The 27,209-nt window shown below is 37.2% G+C and overlaps 1 protein-coding gene across 2 annotated transcripts in view; it reads left to right on the top strand.

The window, feature by feature from the left end:
• The window catches only part of DSE (dermatan sulfate epimerase), a 74,909-nt gene that overhangs the window by 11,213 nt on the left and 36,487 nt on the right, over positions 1 to 27,209 (top strand). The window contains exon 2 of one of the 2 annotated variants that reach the window (XM_032274382.1): positions 18,002 to 18,466. Coding sequence is in view for 1 of the 2 variants with exons in the window: in XM_032274381.1 (XP_032130272.1) it covers positions 18,055 to 18,470 (416 nt within the window). In the remaining variant the exon portion in view is untranslated. Of the gene's footprint in view, positions 1 to 18,001; positions 18,471 to 27,209 lie in introns of both variants that reach the window. The other variant, XM_032274381.1, reaches the window with a different exon arrangement.

Genomic DNA, 27,209 nt, shown 5'->3' with positions numbered 1-27,209 from the left:
TTTTTTTTTTTTTTTGAGACTGAGTTTCGCTCTTGTTGCCCAGGCTGATTTTACTGAGGAGTTAGTTGGAGATGATAAGTGAGTTGGTATGCAGCTGTGTGGCAAGATAGAAATTGATGCTCCCCCTACCCCCAGACTTACCTTAGGGATTAAGGTAAATGGACAAATAGGATCGAGGTTCCTTAAGTCACTGAGAAGTTAGAAATATCCCTAGAGCAATAGAAATTACTGGTGAAGGTTTAAAAGAATACATAGACAAATGGTGATTTCAAATTATCAAAGTGCCTGGAGAGTCATGCCTAGAGTCATTTAGAGATCTAGGCTGTCTCAGGAATGGAAGAGGCTGGCTCCATGTTGCTTGTGAATTGGCAGCATGTGAGATTTGGCTTGTGTGGGAGACTGCAACTGGAGACAAGGTGTTATTGAAAGACTCAATTGTTAAATAAAATCTGTGATTTGGAAGGATCTTAAGTGTTCCCCAACCCCACCCCATTTAAATTAGGAATCACCTGACAGGTGATCATCTAGTCTCCACATCCATTTAGGGCTAGACATAAGAAGAAAGTTTGCAAAATAAGCTTAGTACAAAAGGGAGTTTTTTTTCAGCATGGACAAAGAAGAATTCCATTAGGTTTGATCAGAAGAGAAGTAGCTAGAAGAAACCTGGCTGTGAATAGACGTGGCGTAAAAATGGGTAGGGTGGATATGAAAGCTTGGGTAGAGAAGTATGCAAGTAAGAAGTATATGCCTAGATTAGGAGATGGAAAGAATAAGACTATCACTACCAGAACGGAATGCTGAGACAGAATTAAATAAAGACAACTTATTCACCCAGATGAAGACATAGATTCCGAGTTAAATGTTCACGAACTTGTACATGCACACAGACATGGGCATTAAATATCTGGCCATATTTCAGGCCCTCAGTTGGAGTTTTTAATTTTTTTAAATAATCATAACTATTAAGCATCTTTCATATACCAGTCAATGGCTCTGGGCACCTTACTCATATTATCATTAATCATCCTTATAGTCCTGGGACATAGGCATTTTACAGATATGGAACTGAGTTGGAATATTTGCAGGAGCATGTTTTTTGTCCTGTGGATCCATGGCCATCAATTCAGAAATTACTCCCCTTTTGTTCTACATAGTATATGTAGTCTCTAGCGGTCTACTAGAGCTTTGCTTTTTCTCAAAAATTGTTTCCTGACTAGTAATATTTCATAGACTTAAATATACACCATAGCAAGTTTTTTTTAGCAGAAAATAATAGCAATGGTACAGATGTAGAAGAAATAATAATTCAAGATTATTCTTTTGAATTCTGTAGATAAAAGTTAACAGTACAGAAAGATTTTTTAAATTTGCAAATAGTAATACTAATCAAGTCCTTATACCAAACCTTTAAATAATAATTAAAATCCTTGGGAATATGATTAGACATGGGAACATGAGAAAATCACTTTAAATTTCGAAACAGAGCAACCTGAATAAAAGTCAGCAGGGAAGCAGTCATTCAGCAGAAAAGAAGGCTTAACTGGTCTGGACATGAATAGACTAGGGAGAGTGGGAGGTGCCTAATCCTGTGCAAGATGGGCTGAAAATTTTGAAGTGGCATTTAGAAAAAGACCCATAGAGAACTCATGAAAACTCTCTTTGGAATGTCAGGAAATGACATTCAGGAGTGGACTGCGATTAGAGGCATGTTAGTTAGGCATGCTAATAATGGGATGGTGAAAGCTGGGGGTAAAGCAAGCCACCCAGCAGCCTGGGGCAGACTTAGTGAGAGCTTTGAGCCTCGGGGGAAGTTGGGAGGGCATTGGCCATGACCACAGCTCTCAGTTAAGTCTGTAATAATCGCCTGGAGTAACCTTCAGAGTTCAAACATTTTATCTCCATATGGTTTGTCTTCCTACACAAATTTTATTGTTTCTTTTCATGTAGTTGTATTTATGTAGCTGTATAATTATATGTATAGTTATCTCTGAGGATTTAAAAGTTTACGTCTTGACACAGTTAAATTTACCCAACCAATATGTATTTTCTAAGTGTTTACTAAGTGCTAGGTACACTTTTCGGTGGTGGAGATAAAGCAGAAAGTGAAGTGCCCTCCTGAAACTGACATTCTAGATGGAAGAGCCAAGCACACAAAATAGATAAGTAAATTATATAGTAGATTAGAAGGTCATAAGTGCCATGAAGAAAAATAAAACCCAGAAGAGAATTTGAGAACGGTGGTGGTCAGACGTGGTAATGATGTCATTTAAATAAGGTGATCATTGTGGGCCTCACTGAGAAAGTGACATTTGAGCAAAAACTTAAAGGGGGTGAGGGAGCAAGCCACGTGGATATCCTAGGGTAAGCATTCGAGGCCAAGGGAACAAATGCACAGGCACTGAGGAGGGAGCACACCTTGTGTGTGCATAAATAATAAAGAAGCCAGCGTGGCTGGAATAGAGAGAGAGAGAGACTGGACAGCAGGGCATGAAGGCAGAGAGGCAGCATGGTCAGCTGCTTAGCGCCTCCAGAGCCAGAGTTAGGACTTTGATGCTTATCTGAATGACGTAGGAAGCCATTAGAGTGTTTTAAACCGAGCAGTGACATTCTCTGAATTAGAATTGAACAGGATCACTCTGGCTCCTACGTGGAGAATGACCTTAAGGAGGTAAGAGTGAAGACAGAGAAATTTGGAGGCTGTTGCAGGCAAGGCACTGTGTGGCTGTATGGTGGTGGTGAAAGTGGCTGAATTCTGGACTGATTTGGAGTAGAGCCAACAGAATACGCTAATAGTTTGGATATGGAGGGTGAAATAGGGAAGGGAGAAAAGGAGGCGGTGGGGTTGAGTCCCAGTTACTGGCAGGATTGGTTGCCAGTAACTGAGATGGGGAAGTCTTAGAAGGCGGTGCCTGTGTCTTCCGGTTAACTACATCTATGTATCATTGTTTTACAAACCAAGTCTGTGGTATTCTGAGTTCATTATGATTCATAGGAAGACATTTGAAAAGTATGAAGGGATTTTACTGTCAAAGAACTCACAGGTTTTCATCTGTGAGACGAAAGTGAGAATCAAAATAAGTACATATAAAAATGTCTGGAAATGTTAAAGACAGCAAAAAAAAAATAAGTAAATTTTATCACTGATGAGTACTTGAAGTCTGGAAAAATGAGGAATGCTTGTATATAAGTAAAGAATGTAAAAGAGCTTCATGTGTAGTAATAAAAGCACCACTCCATATATACAATTTTTGTATGTATGCAATATATGTGTCAGTTCAGTATATTCTGCTTTGACCTTTGCTTCGTCAACCTTCTTAGTCATTTTTCTGGGTGTAAGTCAGAGAAAAATAGCAAAAGTTGAGTAAAGAGAAAGAAGTGGTGAAAGCATCACATTTTCTTTTCTAATGGGACAAAGTATTATGGCAGGACACTCATAACTAACAGGAACGTAGATGGTTTAACTAAAAAGAAGAAAAAGGGCATATGGATGGGGAGGCAGTCCCCAAGACCACTATCAGCCTTGGCAATTCACTAGAAAGACTTACAACATATGCTATCATCTGGTTATGCTTTAACACAGCCAAAGGATACAGACTGGATACAGCCAAAGCATAAAATTTACCAAAGGGCAAAGGCACGTGGGGCAAAGCCCAGGAGAAAACAGGCATAAGCTTCTAGGTGTCCACTCCTACTGGAATTGTACTACCAGCAACAATGTGTGCCAACACATGCGAAGTGTTGCTAGCCAGGGAAGATCACTTGAGCCTAGGTGTCCTGGGCTTTTATTGGAGTTCAGTTGTATAGGCATGCAGTACCTGTGTAACTGACTTCAGGTATTCATATTCCAACCTCTCCAGAGCAAAGATAGGAGTTTATCATAAATCACGTAGTTAACTACACTGTCACTGCCATGTAACCCCAAGGCCTCGAGTATCTAAAAGACTCTATCAGGCAGAATATTCCAAGGGCTCATCTCCTATGAGCTGGTCAGGGGCCAATCCTGAAGACTTTTCTTGGGAATGTGTATGGTTTGAGCAACTCAATATAATATAACCCTTTCCCATATAGCATAGTAGATCCTTGAACATTAGAGACATTATTATCATTAGAGGGTAAACTTATAGTACCTTATCCTAGAAGATGTGATATAAGGACATACCAAAAATACACATGATGTCAAGAATGGTTTAGCTAAATTCATAAATGAGTGAACCAGAATAGATAACATAAGTGAGGGTAGTAGTGCATTTTTGTGTGGCACTTCCCCTGAAAATCTATGATCGATTTCATGACTTATCCATAGAAGTTTGCAGATAAAGGGCTAGAGGAACAGAGAAACTGACCTACACGTATATGTGATATATATTGGACTCAGGAAAGAGGTCAGAATGAGTAAAGTTATCCAGGAGGTTGATGTTGAATTCTGGAACAGTCTCAGGAATCTGTTGAAAAACTGTAGAGGAATGAAACATTACTTAGAACAAAAAGCATGACTTTGGTGAGAAAATTGGAAGTGGAAGAAAAAGGTTAGGAAGAAATTGAAGAGGATTTCCAAATAATCGGTTTGAGAAAATATAGTGAAGAAGAAGTTAAGAAAGTTCTGAATGGAAGAGTTTAGTTTTAGATGTATAAATGAGCACCTTGGACAGCAGGTTATGAGGAAGGAGGTGGGAGTGAGCAAACGAGATGCAGACCTTGATTGTTCCACATGCAGCCACACAGCCATATGCTTGTGGGAAGTCCCAGGATCGAGACACTGCGGGCAGCTCGCAGGGAGAGGGGAAGTGAGGCATAATACCTAAAATCTCGATGTGACTCAGACACACCTGAAGCCAAAAATAAACCTGATCACTCATTGAACAACGTTGGGTAAGTTATTTGACCATTCTAAATCTCACTTTCCTCATCTGTTTCCAACAAAATTACCCATAAAATAATTTTGGGGATTAAATACAATAATGAAATACACATTCTTTGCACAGTAAAAGCAGTAACAGCTTTCTGTTAAAAAACTGTAAGAAGGAGTTTCCACAGAGGTAGTAAGAGAAGCAGAATATGGTATCCCAGAAACTAACTTCCCAAAGTGTGAAGGAAGAATGTGGTGTGTTACCATAGGTGGTGAGATTCTGGAGAGTGACACGGGGAAAGGGCTGCTGGATTTTTCTAAGGGGAATTTGAAAAAGGGCTTGGCCTGAGCAGCTTTAATTAGTATATTAGGGTTCTCCAGAGAAACAACCAATAGATCCATGTCCACGCCTACATCTGTCTATCTATCTATATCTAGAATTGGCTAGATTATGAGAACTGGCCATTATCGGAATTTGCTTATGCAATTATAGAGGCTGAGAAGTCCCACAATCTGCCATCTGTAATCTGGAGACCCAGGAAAGCTGATAGAATAGGTCTAGTCCTAATCTAAAGGCCTGAGAACTAGGAACACTGATGGTGTAAACCCCAGCCAAAGAACAGGAGAAGACCGATGTTCCAGCCCAAGCAGTTAGGCAGAGAGAAAATTTTCCCTGCTTCTGCCTCTTTGTTCTGTTTGAGCCTACCCTGGTTGAGAGGGCAGTCTGCTACACTCACTTTAGTCTCTTCTGGAAACACCCTCATAGACACATCCAGAAATGATGTTTGACCAAATATTTGTGTACCCTATGACTCTGTCAAGTCAACACATAAAATTATCCATCACAGCTGATAAGAAGTCACATATATAAAAACCAAAGGGGGAGAATTGGTGATACAGAATTAAAGATATTTCATCTGCAGATTCAAGGAGTTAGTTACATTGCCAGTTGAGAGACAATGTACATTGGCATTTGTGGAAAGTGGAAAATGTATTTGATTAAACATCAAATGTTTAAAAATCATATTTAAGTTTGTAAGTAATTTTTTTCACCTGTTGCATTTCATCAGGACTTACATTTCTGCATTTAGGATTTTTTGTGACTGTGTAAGCATGTTGTTATCAGTATGGTGGATCAGTTAGCTTTATCTATATATAGACTTTGGTTGATGAAGAAATAGACTGGGTAATTGCTTTTTTCCTCACAGCTGTTTGGTTACTTGAAATATGTAGCCTGAAAGTTATAAATGTGCAGTTGAGCAGGAAGAAGAAGAAAGCTTTTGGCATCAAATACTTTATATTTCTCAAAATATTTGATATTTTTAGTCTCCTGAAGAGACTGCAAGGTTGAGAATAAACAATGCATTGTACATATTTTTAAAATAGCACTCTCTGAGTGATAGTTTTGTGAGCATTTCCTCCTGGGGTCATGGTGCACTTCCTCTCAACTGGACTGATCTCGATGTTCTCATTGAGAAGATGATGATGGCTGCTAGTATTTATTGAGCACTTTCTAAATCCTAGGCACCATTTTAATGCTTTAAGTATATCAGCAATTTAAGTTTCACAGAAATCCTCTGAGGGAGGTACTATTACTTTATTTATTTTACAGAGGAGGAAACAGGAATGTAGGTAAGGATGTGATGGTGCCAGGAGTCAAACCCAGGAAGTCTGACTCTAGCTTGCAACCTCAACCACTGATAGTGTTTTGAGGTAAACGATAACTAGCTTTAAAAAAAAAAATTTATTTTAACACTTAGTATGAAGTGATGAGGACTTTAAAGGTGTTACCTCCTTTAATCCCCCAACCAGTCAGTGAAACAAATAGCATTTTATTTAAAATGAAGAAATAGGTTTAGATAGCTTGTCCAAAGTCATACAGTGACAAACAACTGTGAGCCCATGCCAGCCCTCTTAACCACCTCACCAGTCTGCCTTCAGGAATCTATTGCAGGAAGAAACATTCTACTTTGGTTTTCAGGAGCATTTTTGTGGTTTAGTTTAACTGTTATTTGAAACTGTATAGAGTTGGGATTTAGCTATTGGCTTCATTATTTTTATTCATCCTCTTTTCTATACTTTATTTTTTCAGCTAGTAATGCCACAAAAGTGTTTTCATGCTTAAAGCTATTGCTGAGAGAGCCATAGCTTGTCCTTCAGACCCTTACAGAAAATCCTTTACTTACTCTTTAGAGACATTTTCTTTTTAATTGCAAATTTTCTTTAGTGGCCGAGTTCAGTCGGTTAAATAAATTGCTTAGGACTAAGGGAGACTGACTATTCATCTTATTGTCCGGCAGAGTAATATAATACTACAGTTTTTTTTTAAAAATCTCAGAGACATAATTTTCTTATATTTTTATACTATATTTATTTAGGGAAGGTACAGATTTTCTTGCCTACCTTGTATATTCAATGCCTAACATAATTTCTGGGGTTTTTTTTTTGTTGTTGTTGTTTGTTTGTTTTGGACAAGGTCTAACGCTATCACCCAGACTAGAATGCAGTGGGGCAATCTCAGCTCACTGCAACTTCCTCTGCTCCCCAGCCCCAAGCTATCCTCCCACCTCAGCCTCCCAAGTAGCTGGGACCCCAGGTGCATGCCACAATGCCCGAAAAAATTTTCTGTTTTTTTTGGAGAGACAGGATTTTACCATGTTACCCAGGCCGATCTCCAACTCCTAGGCTCAAGCGCTCCGCCTGCCTCAGCCTCCCAAGTGCTGGGATAACAAGCATGAGCCACTGTGCCTGACCCATAATTCCTGGATTGAATAGCTTTTCAATACATAGTATAAGTTATTGGTATTTATAAGAAGTTCTTATCCCCAACTTGGGTAAGGAATTGATATTCCAATACTGAATCATAATGCACTGCACAGCATAACAGTCAAAAATTACTACTTTTTAAGTGATTCAGCATACAAAAAACACACTTAATTATGCACAACATTAAATTATTCTGAAAATAATATCAAAATAAAAATTTTTGAAAATACTTTAGGATAGTGTATTCAAAAGCCATCATTAAGAAAATCAAGTAAAATTGTAATAAAGAAATACTAATCAGAAGATGTTCAATTGTTAGCCTGCTAGAAAAACTAGAATTTATTTGTAGCTTATCTTAGAAAGTATAATCATTTCATTTTCTCTTTTGGCATTTCTGTAAGGAAAACTAGATGCTCCCATAGTCTCAGGAGTGGCTTTGTTTTTTGTTTGTTTGTTTTTTGTTTTTTATTTTTTTATTTTTTTTTTAGGAGTGGCTTTGTATACTCCCATCTCTACCGTAGTTTCCTTTTGCCTCCATGAAAATAATATAGATTTTATTTCCTTTCTACATATGAACTGATAACCACTCTCTGAAAAGCTGGATATTAAGGGTTTGTAGTTTGGTAGTAATGTGCACCAGGCAAACCTCTACCACTAAATTGTGGATTTAGTTTGATAGCCACTAAATTTCTCGAAAGCTTAGGTGATCTCTGGTGGATGGGGGAGGAAGCCTTCTGACTTGCCATCAGAAAATGTTTGTGAGTGTTTTAAACATATTTTGCATGAATTATACTTCTCATATAAGGAAGTTATACAATTATCACTGGTATAAGAAAGAAAGTGGGCTTCATTCATTAATGAAAAAATATAGTATCTTCATGAAAACCTTTCAGGCAACAATGATAGAAATATTCTTTGACCGTACAGAGCTGCAGTTAATAAAAACCTGACCTAAAGCTTTTTTAAATGTTGTATATGAAGGCGATGAACACCATTATTATACATGGTGTGGTTTTGCTGTGTGGCCTCAGGTTTCTAATTACTCCTTCAGCAGCGTCTGCAAATTCTTGGAGGTTCCATATACTGTCATTTCATATTGTGGATTTTTGTTTGGAAATTACCTTTTAGGGAGCAAAAGTAATCTTTATTTTGATTAAGAGCTCTTGGTTTTTAAGATTTTTCCTTTTTGTCTGAGTTTACAGACTTTGTACATCAGGGAGTATAATTTTAGGGAATGATTGTGTGGTCCCAAAACCATAGGTTTTCTTAGTATTTGACATATTTAACAATAAGGTTAGATTTATTTCACTACAAAAATTTGCTAACAACATGTAAGGTTTTATTTTGGTATTCAGGAAAAATTCTTCTTCAAAAAATTATTTTAATTATGCATTTCATAAAACTGAAATAGGAAAGTAAGGAGACTTTTTAAAATATATACATTTTATTACCATAGTTAAAATATGTGGCAACTGTGAAGTAGTACATGAGACCACACTGGAAATAGGTTTCTCTGAGAGTTAAATCCTAAAATGGATCAGAGAAGGCAATGTGCAGCCCTGTCTCATATATCCTAATGCTCTCAGGCCATTAGGATTTTCCTAAAACATCACTGGAGGCCTGAAGGAAAGGAGAACTTGGACTTAAATGGAAGCATGGGCAATCGAGTCACAGTGCCTAACCTCGGCAATGTCTGCCCATTTTTCATGGGAAAGGTGCAACGTTGGGAACATTCAGTTGTTGGGTCTGCCTATTCAGTCCTGTCACGGATATGGGCATACTGGTTCTAGTGTGGGGGTTATTCCTAATCGTATAACTAACTATGGTGCCCATGAAGTTGAGCAAACTGGAGCAGCTGCCCCAAGGATATCTGTGACAACTGCCAGCAATTGCAGCAGCCTCCTTCAAATGCAGTTATGGTAGCGATCTTAACTGGTCAAGCTGTCCTAAGCTCAGGGCCTTTCCTGTTGCCTTTGTTCTGATTCTTTCCTTGTTCACCAGACAATTATCTAATAATTCACTTCCTGTGTTGGTTTCCTGCAAAACCAGAAAATATTTCCCAATCTGCTTGACGGTAAACAAATATGCTGACATTCTGGTTTTACATGTGTGAGAGGTGGGGAAGCTTAACCTTAAGTAGCATCTCATCTCCATGATGATCAGCTGAAATACTGATGGCAGTGATGGAGCCAGGACCAGATCCTGGACTGAGGTTAACCCCTCTGCCTGGCAGTGGCAGCAGATGTCCCCTGAATTTTCATGTACTCCTTCCGTAATATAAATGTGCTACTAAGAAACAGCTTTCCAGCCAGAGACTATTTCCTAGCTGCTGTTAAATTGGCAGGCCTTTCTCTTGACAGAATATAGTAAGAAGTAGTTGCCTTTTGTATATGAAGAATTAAATTACTGACCTTGAGAAGAAAATTTAGATAATAGATCATTAAATTCATTATTTTCTTTGGGGCAAAACCTCTAACAAATACTTGAACAATTTAAAGGGTCATATACTTTCCTTTCCAGTGAGTGATGAGCTTACTATGAGTGATGTGTTGAAGAGTCAGAAGTGTTGTGTTCCAATTTCAACGAAGTCTCTAATAAGCAGTATGATCTAGCCTGAGTCAGTTAACACCTGTGGTTCTTATTTTTTTGCCTGTAAAGTGTGGAGATTTAGTTTCTTTCAAATAAAATATTTTTTCCATATGTTAGTATAATCTTACATGTCTGAAATTTCTTCCTTTCTATTAAATATTATTGAGCTCTTCATGTCATGTTCTATGCTAAGTGCATGGTACACATCTAATCACCCTGTGAAGCACATTTCGTTTTTTTATAGTAAATATTCTTTTTTTTTTCATTATACTTTAAGTTCTGGGGTACATATGCAGAATATGCAGGTTTGTTACATAGGTATACACGTGCCATGGTGGTTTGCTACACCCATCAACCTGTCATCTACGTTAGGTATTTCTCCTAATGCTGTCCCTCCCATAGCCCACCACCCCCTGAAAGGCCCCAGTGTGTGATGTTCCCCTCCCTGTGTTCATGTGTTCTCATTTTTCAGCTCCCACTTATGAGTGAGAACATGCGTTGTTTGGTTTTCTGTTCTTGTGTTAGTTTGCTGAAAATGATGGTTTCTAGCTTCATCCATGTCCCTGCAAAGGACATGAACTCATCCTTTTTTATGACTACATAGCATTCCATGGTGTATATGTACTACATTTTCTTTATCCAGTCTGTCACGGATGGGCATTTGGGTTGGTTCCAAGCCTTTGCTATTGTGAACAGTGCTGCAATAAACATACATATGCATGTGTCTTTATAGTATAGAATGATGTATAATCCTTTGAGTATATATCCAGTAATGGGATTGCAGGATCAAGTGGTATTTCTGGTTGTAGATCCTTGAGGAATTGCCACACTGTCTTTCACAATGGTTGATCTAATTTACACTCCCACCAACAGTGTGAAAGTGTTTCTGTTTCTCCATATCCTCTCCAGCATCTGCTGTTTCCTGACTTTCTAACGTTCACCATTCTAACTGGTGTGACGTGGTATCTTAATGTGGTTTTGATTTGCATTTTTCTAATGACCAGTGATGATGAACTTTTTTTCATATGTTTGTTGGCCACATAAATGTCCTCTTTTGAGAAGTGTCTGTTCATATCCTTTGATCACTTTTTGATTGGGTTGTTTTTTTCTTGTAAATTTGTTTGTTCTTTGTAGAGTCTGGATATTAGCCCTTTGTCAGATGGATAGATTGCAAAAATTTTCCTCCCATTCTGCAGGTTGCCTGTTTACTCTGATGATAGTTTCTTTTGCTGTGCAGAAGCTCTTTAGATTAGTTAGATACCATTTGTCAATTTTGGCTTTTGTTGCAATTGCTTTTAGTGTTTTAGTCATGAAGTCTTTGCCAATGCCTATGTCCTGAATAGTATTGCCTAGGTTTTCTTCTAGGGTTTTTATGGTTTTAGGTCTTATGTTTGAGCATTTACTCCATCTTGAGTTAATTTTTGTATAAGGTATAAGAAAGGGGTCCAGTTTCAGTTTTCTGCATATGGCTAGCCAGTTTTCCCAACATAATTTATTAAATAGGGAATCATTTCCCCATTGCTTGTTTTTGTCAGGTTTGTCAAAGGTCAGATGGTTGTAGATGTGGTGTTATTTCTGAGGCCTCTGTTCTGTTCCATTGGTTTATATATCTGTTTTGGTATCAGTACCATACTGCTTTGATTACTGTAGTATTGTAGTATAAAGTCAGGTAGCATTTTTCTAATTCTGTGAAGGAAGTCAATGGTAGCTTGATGGGGATACCATTGAATCTATAAATTACTTTGGGCAGTATGGCCATTTCCACTATCCATGGATAAGATTTTCCTATCCATGAGCATGGAATGTTTTTTTCATTTGTTTGTGTCCTCTCTTATTTCCTTGAGCAGTGGTTTGTAGTTCTCCTTGGAGAAGTCCCTCAAATCCCCCCTTGTAAGTTGTATTCCTAGGTGTTTTATTCTTTGTAGCAATTGTGAATAGGGGTTCACACATGATTTGGCTCTCTGTCTCTATTATTGGTGTATAAGAATGCTTGTGATTTTTGCACATTGATTTTGTATCTTGAGACTGCTGAAGCTGCTTCTCAGCTTAAGGAGATTTTGGGCTGAAACAATGGGGTTTTCTAAATATACAATAAAGTCATCTGCAAATAGAGACAATTTGACTTCCTCTTTTCCTATTTGAATACCCTTTATTTGTTTCTCTTGCCTGATTGCTCTGGCTAGAACTTCCAATACTATGTTGAATAGGAGTGGTGAGAGAAGGCATCCTTGTCTTGTGCTGGTTTTCAAAGGGAATGCTTCCAGTTTTGGCCCATTCAGTATGATATTAGCTGTGGGTTTGTCATAAATAGCTCTTACTATTTTGAGATATGTTCCATCAATACCTTGTATATTGAGAGTTTTTAGCATGAAGGGATGTTGAATTTTTTTGAAGGCCGTTTCTGCATCTATTGAGATAATCATATGGTTTTTGTCATTTTTCTGTTTATGTGATGGATTACGTTTATTGATTTGCATATGTTGAATGCATATTTCATTTTATGGATAAGAGAAGGGATGTTTTGAGAGTGGACGTCAGTTGATCAAAGCCAGGAGGCAGCAGAGCTGAGATTTATGCTCTCGTCTGCCCAACTCCATGCTGCATACTGTTAACCATTATGTTGTGTTCCTCAGGTTTGGCATATATTATAAGAGGGTTTTTAATCCATCTTAATTTGGGGCATGTTTTACTTTCTACAGGGTGATTTCTTTCTTTCATCCTTGTCCTTTCTTTGTTTTCTAAAACGTGGAATTGAAAGAACTTTTGTACTACCATTTGTTTTATTCTGTAAACAGTCCCAGATCATTTGAAACCCACATCTTTTTTGAAACTTGATGTACTAGTTTAATTTTCAGTTTTTTCTTCTCAGCATACTCTTCTATGCTTCCTTTGTGTAAGGATGGCAAAAAAAGGAACTTTTAATGTTATTGAACATTTTCAAAAATTAGTTTGGTTAAAGGAAAGAATCTCGGATTAGGATTTAGGAGGTGGAAGTTCTAGTTCTTTCTCTGAAATTTATTGTGGAACAAATAATACTATTTTGCTATATTAAGTTATGGAAGAATAAAAGATCAAATATGTGAAAAGCATTTAGAATCACAGAAACAGGGTTTTTCTGTGTTGAATCATAATAGCTGAATCGCAATAGCTGCAGTGGATTATTGGAACCAGAATTAAAGCAAAATAATTTGGGGCCTATTGTTGCTTTATGAAGATCTGCTCAAGGTAATTATAATTCATAATTCATTTGGCCCCACGTAGTTACTGCACATAATGCCTGACTTGGACTGCTGCAGATTTATAGGCAGAGAGATTATCAAATTGCTCTCTGAATTACAACAGTAACAGAGTGATTTTTTTTTTTAAAGACCAAATCTCATTGTGTCACCCAGGCTGGAGTGTAGTGTCACAATTATAGCTCACTGCAGCCTTGAACTGCTGAGCTCAAGCAGCCCTCCTGCCTCAGCCTCCCAAGTAGCTGGAACTACAGGCACACGCCACCACATCTGGCTGATTTTTTATTATTTTATTTTATTTTTGTGGAGACAGAGTCTCACTGTGTTGACCAGGCTGGTCTCAATCTCCTGACCTCAACTAATCCTCCTACCTCATAGATTTAGGAACATCTTACTATCCAAGTTGTATGACGTAAGAAAAATGAATGGGAAGAAAAACTGGATCATGAAAGTTGTAGAGTGAGAAGAAGAAAAAGAGAATTTTGGGGGAAATGATGCTCAACAGAATCATTCAGAAACAGTCTGATAATTGAATTGTGGATAAACTGATTATTAGTAGCATCAGCTGCTGAGAGTAGCTGGTAATTTTGCTATGCTGAAAATGTTATGCTCTTGAACTGGGCCAGGTGCAACTTAAAGATTTAAAGGGGCTGGAAGTGCTCTGCAATTTCTGAAACACAATGAAAGAGGGCGTGAATAGCTTGAAAGATCATCCACAGACATCTCGAAGTTCAAACTTATTTCTCCAGGACAGAAGGCACATTTCGAGATAGTGTCTGTGTCTGTTTCATAGTGTTGAAAGTGTGAGGGTTGGGGCTGACCATTCCTGTAAACTCATTAACCTTTAATGGCCTTTGTTTCAGTGAGCATTTTCAGTGTCTCTCAAACTATAGTTATTTAGGCACCATCTTCAACAATTTTTCCTATATCCATTTACTTTTATTTACTTTTAAATTTAAATATATTTTAAACAGGAATTTTGCATATCTGTTGAAATCTCAGATTTGATATGGAATTGTTTTTCCTAATGCACATTAAAATAAGTACATAAAATTAACATAAAACCTGTCCATTTTTAGTCCACCTAAAATTATCTTGAAACACTCCTTTCATTTAATTTTGGCTCTTTTCTTTGTGGAGTGAACACACACAATGTCCAGAGTAGAAGGTCAAAGGGAAAACCCGATGTTTGGAAGTAGAGATTTTTCAGTGAAATTTTCTAGACAGATTTAAAATGATGGATGGGTATTACTTCCCCTTTTAGGTTACCAGCCTAAAACAAGTTTGGATTAGACTTTACTTAGCCTTAATTTATTTTTTTTTTTAACTACTGGATAGTTTTTAGGCTGCATAAGTTTCTAGGCTTCATATGTGTTTTCTCCCATTAGTTTCCTAGCGGGACTTTTTTCTAGGAAGTTCCAAAGTTGCCTTGGCTTTAAATAATGGGGAACAAAGTTTCTCCATGCTCATTTTAGGATGAGGCCTGCTCTACCAACTCCTTTAGTTCAGCACAGCCGGCATGGTGCCTTTTAAATGCCAGATTCAGTGCTAAGCTCAGTGATACATAGAGGAAGAAGGTTCCCACCTTCTGTGAAGCACGGCATGTAAACAACCCAGACAGTCCAGTGATATAGGTATGTGCCAGATACAGGAGAGATCAACTCTTTGGGTGAATCAACAAAAGCCTTAACAGTTGGGAGAGCAGTGAGGGCTAGGCATACTGAATGGGGTATGAGGAAGGTAGTATACCATTTGTGGTACTGAGAATGCCACGGTTCTTTTTCCTCAGTCTTCATAGATGATTGCTCTGTAGAATCTCTGTGGGTTCTGCATTGGCTAACATGGTATTCTGACAGAAATTAATATTTTTAATGTACAGTAACTCACAGCCTTGCTACTGTGACTCCCTTGCACGAATTCCAAGTAATAACTAGAGAACCTTCAATAACAGTTGGCATGTTAAGATGGCATCCTTCCCAAAACAGCATCTTAATGAGGTTCTGTGCTTCAGGATCAGCTCTTCTTGTTTAAATATATTCAGGCATGTCCTACGTAACTGGAAGCAATGTGGCAGAAGTGGCAAGGGTCATGTTGTGAGTTTTGCTGAGTTAGGCATGTAGACCCCACAGTGTGAGGGAATCTTTGGAGTAGCCTTGAATATCCAGGGATTCTGTGCCTGGATGGGAGTGTGGTTGCATAGGGGAGGAGAAAGAACATGACACATTAATCTTACCCACCTTTTGGGAGGTTTATACAGAATATGAGATGGAAAAATTCTAGTTTCCATGTATTAATACCTTCTTACCATATCCTCATAGCCGGAGCCACTCCCCTACCCACCTGAGCTTCCACACATTCCAAAGCTGGTAGTTGAGAGATCTTTAATTGCATGTATATTGGGTGGGTCGGGGAGTTCAATTAAAGGAGAAAGTGTCTAAAATCTCCCACAATGCCGATTGCATTGATGACAGCGTTAAGACTTAGACTTTTAATATATACAGGATTTTTTTTTAATCTTTAGCAGAATATTGTTCTGTCTCTCTCTCTCCCTCTCTCTCCCTCCCTCTCTCTCTCTCTCTCCCTCTCTCTCTCTCTCTCTTTTGAGGCAGAGCTTTCCTCTGTTACCCAAACTGGAGTGCAGTGACGATCTCTGCTCACTGCAACCTCTACCACCCAGGTTCAAGCAATTCCTGCCTCAACCTCCCGAGTGGCTGGGATTACAGGTACCCACCACCACACCCGGCTAATTTTTGTATTTTTAGTGGAGACAGGGTTTCGCCATGTTGGCCAGGCTGGTCCTCCAACTCCTGACTTCAAGTGATCCTACTGCCTCTGCTTCTCAAAGTCCTGGGATTACAGGCGTGAGCCACCGTGACTGCCGGTATATTGTTCTCTCAGCGGAGCAAGGAGTAAGTCCCTGGGGGGACTGAGCATTACTTCAGACCCAGCCATTTTTCTGTGTTGCCAGAGACCACGCCCCTCCTCACACATAACCACAGAAGACTATTTCTTTTGGCCAAGTCTCTGACCTTGAAGGATCCAGCCTGCCAGCCGCCTTGAAACTTTGGGTGCTAGACATAATACTGGCAGAGTCCAAGAGTTATTTCTATTTCATATGATTTATTTAGTATGGCTATAATAATTTTTTATTCATCAGAAGTTCTGCTCTTGAAATAAATGTAAAATGCTTTACAAAACCACTGCCGTTAAGTTTCATATATATGTAGAAATATAAACAATTCCAGAATAAGGTAGCATCCTCAATTGATGCCACATTGCGTTTTTCTTGGAAACACACACGGGCAGTTGAAAGTGTGGATTGATCTTCAATATCTGTTAAATTATTAGTTTTCCTTCTTCTGAATATGATGAGGCAGTTTTTCCTTGGAAAAACAGTTTGTGTTCAGCTTGGGAGGTTGATTTTTCACCATCGGTTTCTCCCTTTAATAATTGAAAACCACTGTTCATTATTTACATAAAACTGTCTTTTTCTGGTCTGCTTTCTATAACCTTTCCCCTCTTAAGAATTTTAAGAATTCCTTGACTTTCCTCTGGGGGATTTTCTGCCTGCTTTATCCCAGATGTGGGACATTGACTAGGCTGAGGTTTGGAGGATTTTTTTTTTTTTTGGTATTTCTACATTTGAAAGACGTTCTTTTAACCAGTGCACAAATCTGCCACTGAAAAAGGGGCTTTGAAGAAAGTCAAGTAGTTAAGAAAATATGTGAACTTCGTTTAAATTTCTCGCTTATTGAATGACACCAAAATCCCAAATGCCAAATGAAAAAGTAGTAGTTTCAAAAAGGGGAAAATGCACACGTGTTATTTCAGCCTTTTAATTCTGGGATTTTATTCTCCAAATGAAGGCATGTCAGTTTCTAGTCCCTGTGGCTCTGTTGTTCGCCTTCACTACATGCTTGCTGATGTCAGCCCAGGAAACACACAGGCTTGGCAGATGTTTACAAAGCCTTTGTCTTCTGTCTCCACCTTCTGCTCACATAAAGAGAATATTTAACCTTATTCATATTATTTTGTCTGCTTACAGTTTTACAGATCTATTAATCCTAATACCTGGTTCAGAAATGTTAGGAAAAGGAGATAAGTTAGAATGAAAGAGGCTGTAGTAAGAAATACAGGATTTTTTGGTTTTTTTTAAATATCTACTCAGATTCCCAGATGATTGTTCATAACCAGCTTTTGGTTATCGTGGTTTATGTATTAACGTCTAAAAAATATCATACGATCTAATTTTTTTGCATGATATTATATGAGAAGAATACCAAGGATAATTTTTTCCTTACCTGAACCAATATTATACATTTTCCTTAAGTCTAAAATTCTGTTTTCCATAATGAGCACAATTCTGATGTAGTATGTTTAACTCTATAAAATCAGAACTTATTGTTTTAGTAATTTTCTTCCCAATTCAGTTTTTTGTTATACTTTTAAAAATCTAAATTCATAAGCTTTATTTTTAAAGATGGTTTCTACCTCCCATTTGTTTCCACAGCTTTGCTATCTTCTCTTGGCTGACAGACACTTTTTTCCTTTTTATCTCATATAGGATCTTTCGAAGATGGTTTGGCTGCCTTGGAGATTTGGAGATCTGATGCCACGATGAGGACTCACACACGGGGGGCTCCCAGTGTGTTTTTCATATATTTGCTTTGCTTTGTGTCAGCCTATATCACCGACGAGAACCCAGAAGTCATGATTCCCTTCACCAATGCCAACTACGACAGCCACCCCATGTTGTACTTCTCCAGGGCAGAGGTGGCGGAGCTGCAGCTCAGGGCTGCCAGCTCACACGAGCATATTGCAGCCCGCCTCACGGAGGCTGTGCACACGATGCTGTCCAGCCCCTTGGAATACCTTCCTCCCTGGGATCCCAAGGACTACAGTGCCCGCTGGAATGAAATTTATGGAAACAACTTGGGTGCCTTAGCAATGTTCTGTGTGCTGTATCCTGAGAACATTGAAGCCCGAGACATGGCCAAAGACTACATGGAGAGGATGGCAGCGCAGCCTAGTTGGTAGATTTTTGTCTTTTTCTTCTTACTGTAGTAATTCTGCATTATAAAGAAATGAATCCATATGAAATCTCAGAGGCCAGATCTCTACATATCTCTTTGTGGTGTGTGTGTGTCTGTGTGTGTGTGTGTGTGTGTGTGCGTGCGTGTGTGTGTGTGTGTGTGTAGGGTGGGGGGGTGTTGTTATTTGTGTTGCCAGTTTCTTATGAATGGCCTTAGTTTCAAAAGATGTAGTAACTTCCACGTATAAAGTTAGAAGGAAAGTATTTAGATGCAGCCTAGTCTAAGGAAAAAAATAATTTGTTGAATTGAGTAAAGAGTATCATCTTGATTCCTGAGAAGTCTTTCCTTCATGTTCAACATGCATATATTACTATCATTTGGTGTTAGGTTTGATTGACCCCAAATGGTTAAAACTTTTTGCAGCAAGACATTTCAAGTAATTAAGACTTATTTGCATTTTATGATGATAAGGAACTAAAGGTGAATGTGATACGATTGACTGGCAATTTGTAAACACATCCTCTTCAATAACCAGCAGATTTCTGAGACCTGTAGAAAAACCAACGTGATCGTGTAATTGTGTGAGGAATTCTAATTATGTAATAATTTAGTTTTGGAAGTTTATGATCTGAGAACAAATAGCTGTCTTTTTGACTAGCTTAAATTTATTTTATTAATTTATAATTAATGCTTCATATGTTTCCAAAAAGATATGGGATGAGTTGATTAAACAAAGGATTCTACAGATATTTTCACTTATACTATTTTTAAATATAAATTTATAGTTCAGTTGCACCAAAAGAATTTACAGATTATATGAAATTTTTTTTAAACATTACGTAAGCTGCCTCATTTCATAGGGCTAGAGATAGCTCATTTTAAATGCTTAAAAAAATCAGTGAATACACCTAATGCTGAATTATGTCTTACATGTCACAGCAGTGAAGGATGGTGGTTTGCAAGGTTTCCAATAAATTTCTGGAGTTTTTTAATAAAAAGTATTATGCAAGAGTTGGCATTAAATCCATATCAGAGCTGATATTTTGGGCCTGTTGCTAAGTATATGTACTCATTTTGAAGCTTACAATATTGTAGTTTTAAAAGAATTTTTATCTGATTTGTTTCAAAGCTTAGCCATGTATGTAATTGTTTCTGACTTTGACTGACATTAACTGATCTTATTCTATTCTTGACACCAAGAAAGAAAACAGAAGATGTATGAAAACTTTTCTGATATTTGAACTACCAGATTACATTATCAAATGCTACAGTAACTCACTAATTGATTTGTTCAGTTCGTTTAAAATGGCAACCATATTTACGTTATTTAGAAAGAAACCTTTGTCATCTAGAAGGTTCTTTCTCTTCAAAATCCTTTTTGTTTTAAATAAGTGGATTTTGGCAAATTAAGATATTGATATAAATGTTTCAGAGATAGTGCTTGTAGAGGACCATGTATTTAATCTCACTAGAGAGTAACTGTGAAATACCATTTTTGATGGAGATTGTTTAGCATAAAACAATAACACTGTGAGAATTGTATAAGACTAATACAATTTTCTCATTATAATGTAAAATATTCGTGTACATAACTACCAATAAATGAATGTTGCCTTTAGGATGAGACTCCTTCTATGATAAGAGAAATAAATAACTTCAAAGAAAAATTATAATTTTTACATAGTTTCCACAAGTCCAGATTTACTGATCATTGGAGGTGTATAGAAATTTACTAGGGGTCTAGTTCTTTATTCATGGCAGTATTGATAGAAATAGGTATAACTCTAGGCCATTATCTATTAAACTAAAAGCCAATTTTTGATTTAATAGAGCTGAACAGTTGACTTCTTTCTCTTGACCTTCAAGGTAAAATCTTAAGAATGTACCTTTACATCTAGTTTCTGGTTCCAGAAGTGATCTTGGCATAGAAAGTTGAGCTACTTGAACATTTTGTCTTGTCAGGTACTATTATTAAGTTGTGTTTTTTAATGATTTTGCAGAAATTTTAACTTCTTAAAAACTACCACATCCAACCTTTAGACTTTTATGCTTTCATTTAGATTTGTGGTTGAACCCAATCATTTTATAATAATTTAAAACAATGTCCAGTGATTTTACAGTTCAGTTACCTCTTTTTCAATTGTTCAATTAATCATCCTCACTACATACCAAGAAGTATACTATGAGTGTTGTCATTGTCTTTGGATATAGTTTACCTACATTTGATTTCAGAAAAAAACAAAAAGCTAGCTATTATTTACGAAAGAGATCAATTATTAATATTATGAAAGTTAAAAAAAAAACTTTTTACAATAGCTTCGTCAGGCTGGTTGCATTTGCCATTTTACTTGAAGAGCATTTCTACTCTTTTGAAAACCAGTAACTAAATTATTTTCATTCACTGATTCATTTGATCAACAAACATTTATCAAGCATCTACTGTGTACCATGCACTGTGCTGGGGTGATGGGGATTCAAAGATGAACAAATAGCCCAGTAATTTTATAATTTGTACCTAGGATAAAGAGTGCAAACATTGGGTTCTTAAAGGCTAAGCTAGGGATATTTTCTCTGCTCAGAATTGAGTGTGTAGATCATCTCATAAGGAGTTTCCTTAGTTTTCATTCATGACTTAAACATTTGTATCATACTGCACTCTAGTGTGGTAGAAAAGCACCAACTCTGGAGTCACACGGCCTTTGAATCCCAGCCCCCTCACTCTTCAGCTATGTTACTTCAGATAAATTTTCTTAATTTGTGTGAGCATTAGTGTCCTGTTGTATAACGTGGCAGTGATGACCCTATCTACATTATAGGGTTGCTAGGAGGATTTAATGTGATAACCAATGTAAAGTATTTAGCACAGTTCTTGTCACATAGTAAGCCCTTAGTAAATGAGAATAATGACAATAATGGTAATTATTGATGCCGTTGTTTTACCTACCTAGTACTTAGACCCTATTTGATTTATAATTTGGTATATGTAGGCTCCAAGGAAATAGTGTCTGTTTGGGGACTTTACTAATCTTAATTGTTCTCAAAACTAAAACATCTATTTAACTCAAAATTTTCCCTTGGCTTTGTTCCATTAAAACTTTCATTGATGCTCCCCTGGGCCCTTTTTAAAATGTATACAAGAATCTAATGTTAACACTAATGAAGAAATTTTAGGGAAAAATAACAATGATTTGTCATTTGTTTGGTATTAAAAATAAGTACATATGAGATATACATGCATACAAATTTATTAATGGGGTTCATTTCATTTGAATATCTAGTAAATACAGAGGTTAAAGTTCACATCTATAGATTGACTTAAGAATCCTGAAGAAGAAAGGTTAAATGGAAAATATCCAGTTGTACTGTGTCCATCTAATATCCTGCAAAGTAGAAAAGGAATCTCATAGATTGATAATGATAACAGTGATTGAAAAATAACAGCCTGCATTTTTATTGTGTGTGTCTCTGAGTATCCAGACAATTGGGCACTGCAGAAAGATGAGACTTTTCTATGTGCTATGTCTACTTTTTCAGAGGTGCTTGCATCCTCAGAAGCTCTCTCCTGTTTCTCTTCCTTTTGCTAAGGGTCATACATTCTTACAGTAAAAGTAGTTTTAAAAATAAAGTATACAAAGATTATTTTAATCCAATATATAATGGCAAAATATTATTAATTTAAAAATTATAATGGCAAAGATATCACCAATAATGTCTTTGTTTTTTCCCTTTTAATTAAGTTTTTTTCCCTCTATAAAGCTTGCCTTCCAAATGAAAGCTAGGATTTAAGTTGCATTTGGATCTGTGTTATATAAAAGCTTTATTAGAACATAATATGCGCTACTTTTAGAAAGCTTTAATGAACTAAGATCATAAATCTAGGGCTGGTTACAATGGAAAATATTTTATCATAAAGTGAGTTTACTTTTTTTGGTATAGTATCACCTAGATATTAAACATACAAATTCTGTATATGCCAACTGGCATATGGGGCTATCCTCATTATTAATGGTTGCTTTCTGCAGTCAATTCTTATATAGCTTTAAAAAAAAAAAAAGAAAAGAAAAGAAACAACAGAATTCCAAATAACTGAAAATCATCCATCAGTTTTTCTTTTCTTGAGAGCCTAAATGATAAGGCAAGAAAACAAAACAAAACAAAACAAAAACAGTGCTTAGTAGAGGTTTAAAAGGGATTTTTTTTTAAATTGTTTTTTAGGATTTTGGGGCTCAGCACATATTATTCTACTTTTCTAAAATTTTTTATAACTTATTTCTACTATAACTTTTCCCCTAGAAGATTAAGGAAACATAAAATATTATGCCTCAAATTAGAAGTAGCTGAGAACGAAAAAAATGGGAGAAAAAGATTGGAGACATTGACTAAACAAGGAATGTGACAGTTGCTAAAAGGCATCTAAAGTGGGCCACAAATGGATACTGTGAGGTTTTGTTTGTTTATTTGTTTGTTTTAGCAGCAAAGAAAGTAGGCTTAGTCAGCTTTGAAGTTTACAGTGACTATGGGATCAGTTACTCTGTAGAAGAACTGACTAATCTTGGCCCAAGGATCAGAAGGAAGTTTCCCATGGGGTTTTTGTGAAGAACCCTCATAGCCTTCTCATTCTTGCAGTGCACATATGATGCGTTGCACAGTGTTATTTCTTTACACCAGACTGACCTGAGAGCGGGATCATGCCTGTTTTGCTCATATGCATATCCCTTGATGTAGGAACTCAAAGGAAAGTTTACTAAAACCTTGATCAGGGAGGGAGTGGGGATGGTGGAAAGGATGGACACAAGGGTTAGCCCAGGCCGCTCTTTCCTAGTCTAGCTTAATCCTTTGGTAGAGTTTTGTATATGAAGAAAAATGAAATGACTGCATTTCCACCAGGCAGCCTCCCTATACATTTTGTATCTTAGCCAAGCTCTTGGTAGATGGGTTGCTATGAGCTTAACATTAAATTTCTCAGCAAATTCTTAGTGATTTTCCAGAGCTAAAAACAAACAAAATGTACTTAAATAATTATTAGAAAATGCTACCAGTTCTGAATCACTTAAGAAAGGTGCAGTTAATTTTACCATATTTCTCTGAATAATATGAGAAGATGAGTATGTTTAAAACAGATTTAGGATAGGATTGTAACTGAGAGCCATTTATTGTTCAAGCCCTGGTTAATAATATAGAATTATCCAGCATCCATTTCCAAGCAGCAGGCTTTTCGGGGATCTTGTCTTAATTTGTAAACCGAGGAACAGGCCTGCCTCAGTGATCTTTGGATCTGTCCTTGCATCTTGGCTCTGCCATTGTGTTAGCCACTTGTCCTTTGACAGGTTCCTTACGCTCTGTAAACTTCGTTCTTCACCTCCAAAATATGGATTATTTTTCCCACACCAGATCATCCCAAGGATTGAATGCAGTAATGCATATAAAGCTCTTAGCATTATGTGCCTGGCACATAGTTTTACTAAAAAGTTTGTTATTATAACACAGAAATAGGCATGACTATATAACTTTATTTTTGCTAAGTTTCTTGGCACACAGTACTCCATTTTACCTATGCTGTCACTCTGGAGTTGTGTTTTTGAAAAGTATTTGTTGTGGATCACTAGTGCTCTTTTTCTTTATAGTATTTTTGCTTACTTATCATCAGACAGAAAATAAATCACAGAGGAAAGAAATTACTTCACTCTTGGATTGGAGCTAGTTAGCTACAGGAAATCAGGAGAACTGGTGAGAGAAACAAAGAAAGTTGAATTTTGGACACAGAAGTAATTGTATTTTTTTTTTTTTTTTTTTTGCTACAGACTGAGTATTAAATTCTTGCCTGTGGTTGCAAACTTCTGGATGGTGTCATCTGAGAATGTATTTGCAAAAATAAAATACAATTATAAAATATAAAGAGAGGAAAAAAGAAAAATCTATAGCATATTGAAATGAACCAGTAAGTTTCATTGCTGCACATATGAAAATCAGGAGTGTGCCTGCCTTGCTCAGCATTGCCTGCTGGACTTCAAATGCAGTTCTCTGCAGCTGTTTCTCAGGCTTTTTACTTTTCAATTTAAGACTGAGAATCCAAAGGGGGGAGAATATAGCTGGGCCTCAATACGTGGAACCACAGCCCTGTGAGTAAAAAGATCAGGTTTTCTTCTCATGACCTTACAGCGACGAAGGCTGGGCAGCTTGGCCCAGAATGCACCTGGAATCCATTAAAGTGGACTCGTGGAGACAAATGCTGGGCTGTCAGAAAACCCAGCCCCTAATTCCCCTAGCTTTTTCTCATTCATGTTTTTCCCTTTTTCTTACCCTTCCCCCTCACTCTTTCTCCCTCTCTTTTTCTCTGTCCTTTTCATTCTGCGACTTGAGGGAAACGATTCCCTTTTATCCTGCTGCAGAGACTTAAAAATATTATAGAAGAGTAAAAGAACTTATGAGTCTTTTTACAACAATCAGATTCTTTAAAATTTACAGAAACACATAGCCATTGGGTATTCACTTCTTGAATGCTGTTTATTAAGCAGGTTGTGGCCAGCATTGCTACAAATGTATTCTTGGGCAGGAATCAAGGTCAGGTGCCCTGGTGATGGGAGGAAGCAGGTGAAGAGGAGCTGAGGGAGAGGCATAGGCAGGTGTGCAGATTAGCTGAGCAGCCCGGTTAGAGTGCCACTGGACAGTTATGTGTTGCACAATCACACCTAAACTGTTAGTGCTCAACTAATTTAAACTCTTCCAATCTGTTTCAAATGCAGGTGAAGATAAAGTTATTCTAATAATGCTTCTTTTTATCAATAACTTTAAGAAATATTATGACAGTTCTAAATCACACACGATTGAAAGAAAGTCTGAAGATAATTTTCTTTATAGGTTGACTCTTAAGATTCAGTATTGATATGATTCAGTATTGAGGGTTGATTGATTCAATATTGAGATTCTGTATTGAGGGTCATACCAATACTGAATCTTAAGATTTAGTTAACTTCAGAAATCTGAAGTTAATTTTCTTTATAGGATATGTTTATTGAATCTTAAGATTCAGTATTGGTATGACCCTCAATACATCTCTGTGATGAGTGACTCTCCTACATCCCACTCTTTCAGTGTCACTTGTTACCTTTTTAAATGTAACATGGGTGGGCTTTCAGAGTTGTCAGAGGGAACTGTGCTCAAAGCCAGAGGAGTGCTCATCCCACTTTAATTGGGATATAAATCAATACCCCTTACTGCATATGAACAAAGGCAACATGAATACATTAAGTTCCATGTAGTCTTTACAATCTGGCTCTTAAATTTTTCTAATATAAAAGTCTGGCAAGCATGATGTTTGAATTTTGTGCATTTCTTGCCTCACATCGTAAAGGAAAATGTTCATGGGCAAGTGCCGCATATATTTCTGTATTCTCTTTCATTGATACTTCAGAATCACTTTTTAAAAATTGGCTTTATCTTTTGGATAAAACATTCATATCTAACACCACTTAAGATATAGGGTCTTGCTGACATTAAGTTCATGATAATGCTATATAGATATATGATAACTTGAGAGCAATAATGATATGAGTATGCTCACGGAGTCCTTTATAAAGCCGGGTAGTTCATTTTACCTTAGGTATCTTCGGCATGGCCTTTTTACTTCGTCTCCTTCTGCCATGTCCGTTAAGGGAACACATTTCGGTCTCTCTCTTCCATCTTTCCTTTCCAGGAGTAGATATCATAGTTGAGGATCAGATCATTGCTTATCCCACATAAGCCTGTGGTTTAGAAAGCTTTGTGTTTCGGATGGCTTCGAAGGTATGACATAGGAAAAAAGAAACTGGTTAGAAGCTTATAGTATTACTGTGGATGGGAAATGAAGACCATAGTTAAGACAGTGAGGGTGGGGAGAAGAAAGTATAAATTTAAGAGACATGTAGGACTGAAAATCTACACAGAGATTGATTGGATATAGGACACTCTTTCTCAAAGTGTGAGTTTTTCAGCATATTGGGTATCCTTAAAAAGACAGATTCTTGGGTTTCGCCCAGACTCACTGAATTGTAGCCTCTTAGAGTAGGCCATAGAACCTGCATTTTTAACATGTCTCCCATGGGATTCTTAGATGTACTAAAATTTAAATTGTAAGAGAAAGGGAGGCATAAACGATGGTCCTGTGTGACTGGTTGCATATTGATACCCAATTAAGATGGAGAATATGGGGAAGAGAAAGTGGTTTGTGGGAGAGAGAAGATGGTTCACTTTTTTACATGTCTTTTTGTGTCACTCTATTTCTCCTATCTACTGTGTCTCACTTTGTTGATATTGCCAACTGTGTGGACAGATGACTTTCAAAGTTCTGTGTCCCTGTTACATTGCAAGGGCTCATAGATACCCATAGCAGGTATCTTGGTGTATAGTTATTACTGTAACTTTTAGGAGCTCCTGACCATATCTGCTCATTCTTACAAGTTCACCATTTTCCACTTCTACTTGTTCTGTGGTTTCTGCACTGTCCCTACTATGCTCATTATTTACCCATAGTCATTTTTCTCTTCCTTCCCCTTGCTCTGTTCTTCACTCTTGCTACTCTATGAATGCATTTTGCTGTCGGTTATTCTGTCATTTTTGAATGTAAGTGAGCTCTTCAGGAAATAGTACCTTGATAAGTAAAAAAGATCCCTATTGTCACCTATCCAGAGCTTAGAGACTTTTTACATTTTTTTCCTAGTATTTTGTGGTTTTTATTGTTTTAAAGCTTTTAACTGATAGGTA

This window comes from Sapajus apella, unplaced genomic scaffold, assembly GCF_009761245.1.
Source record: "Sapajus apella isolate SASKATOON/1434 unplaced genomic scaffold, GSC_monkey_1.0 scaffold6, whole genome shotgun sequence".
Lineage (NCBI taxonomy): Eukaryota > Metazoa > Chordata > Mammalia > Primates > Cebidae > Sapajus > Sapajus apella.
Note: the sequence above shows the minus strand (reverse complement) of the source record. Positions and strands in the feature narration are given on the sequence as shown.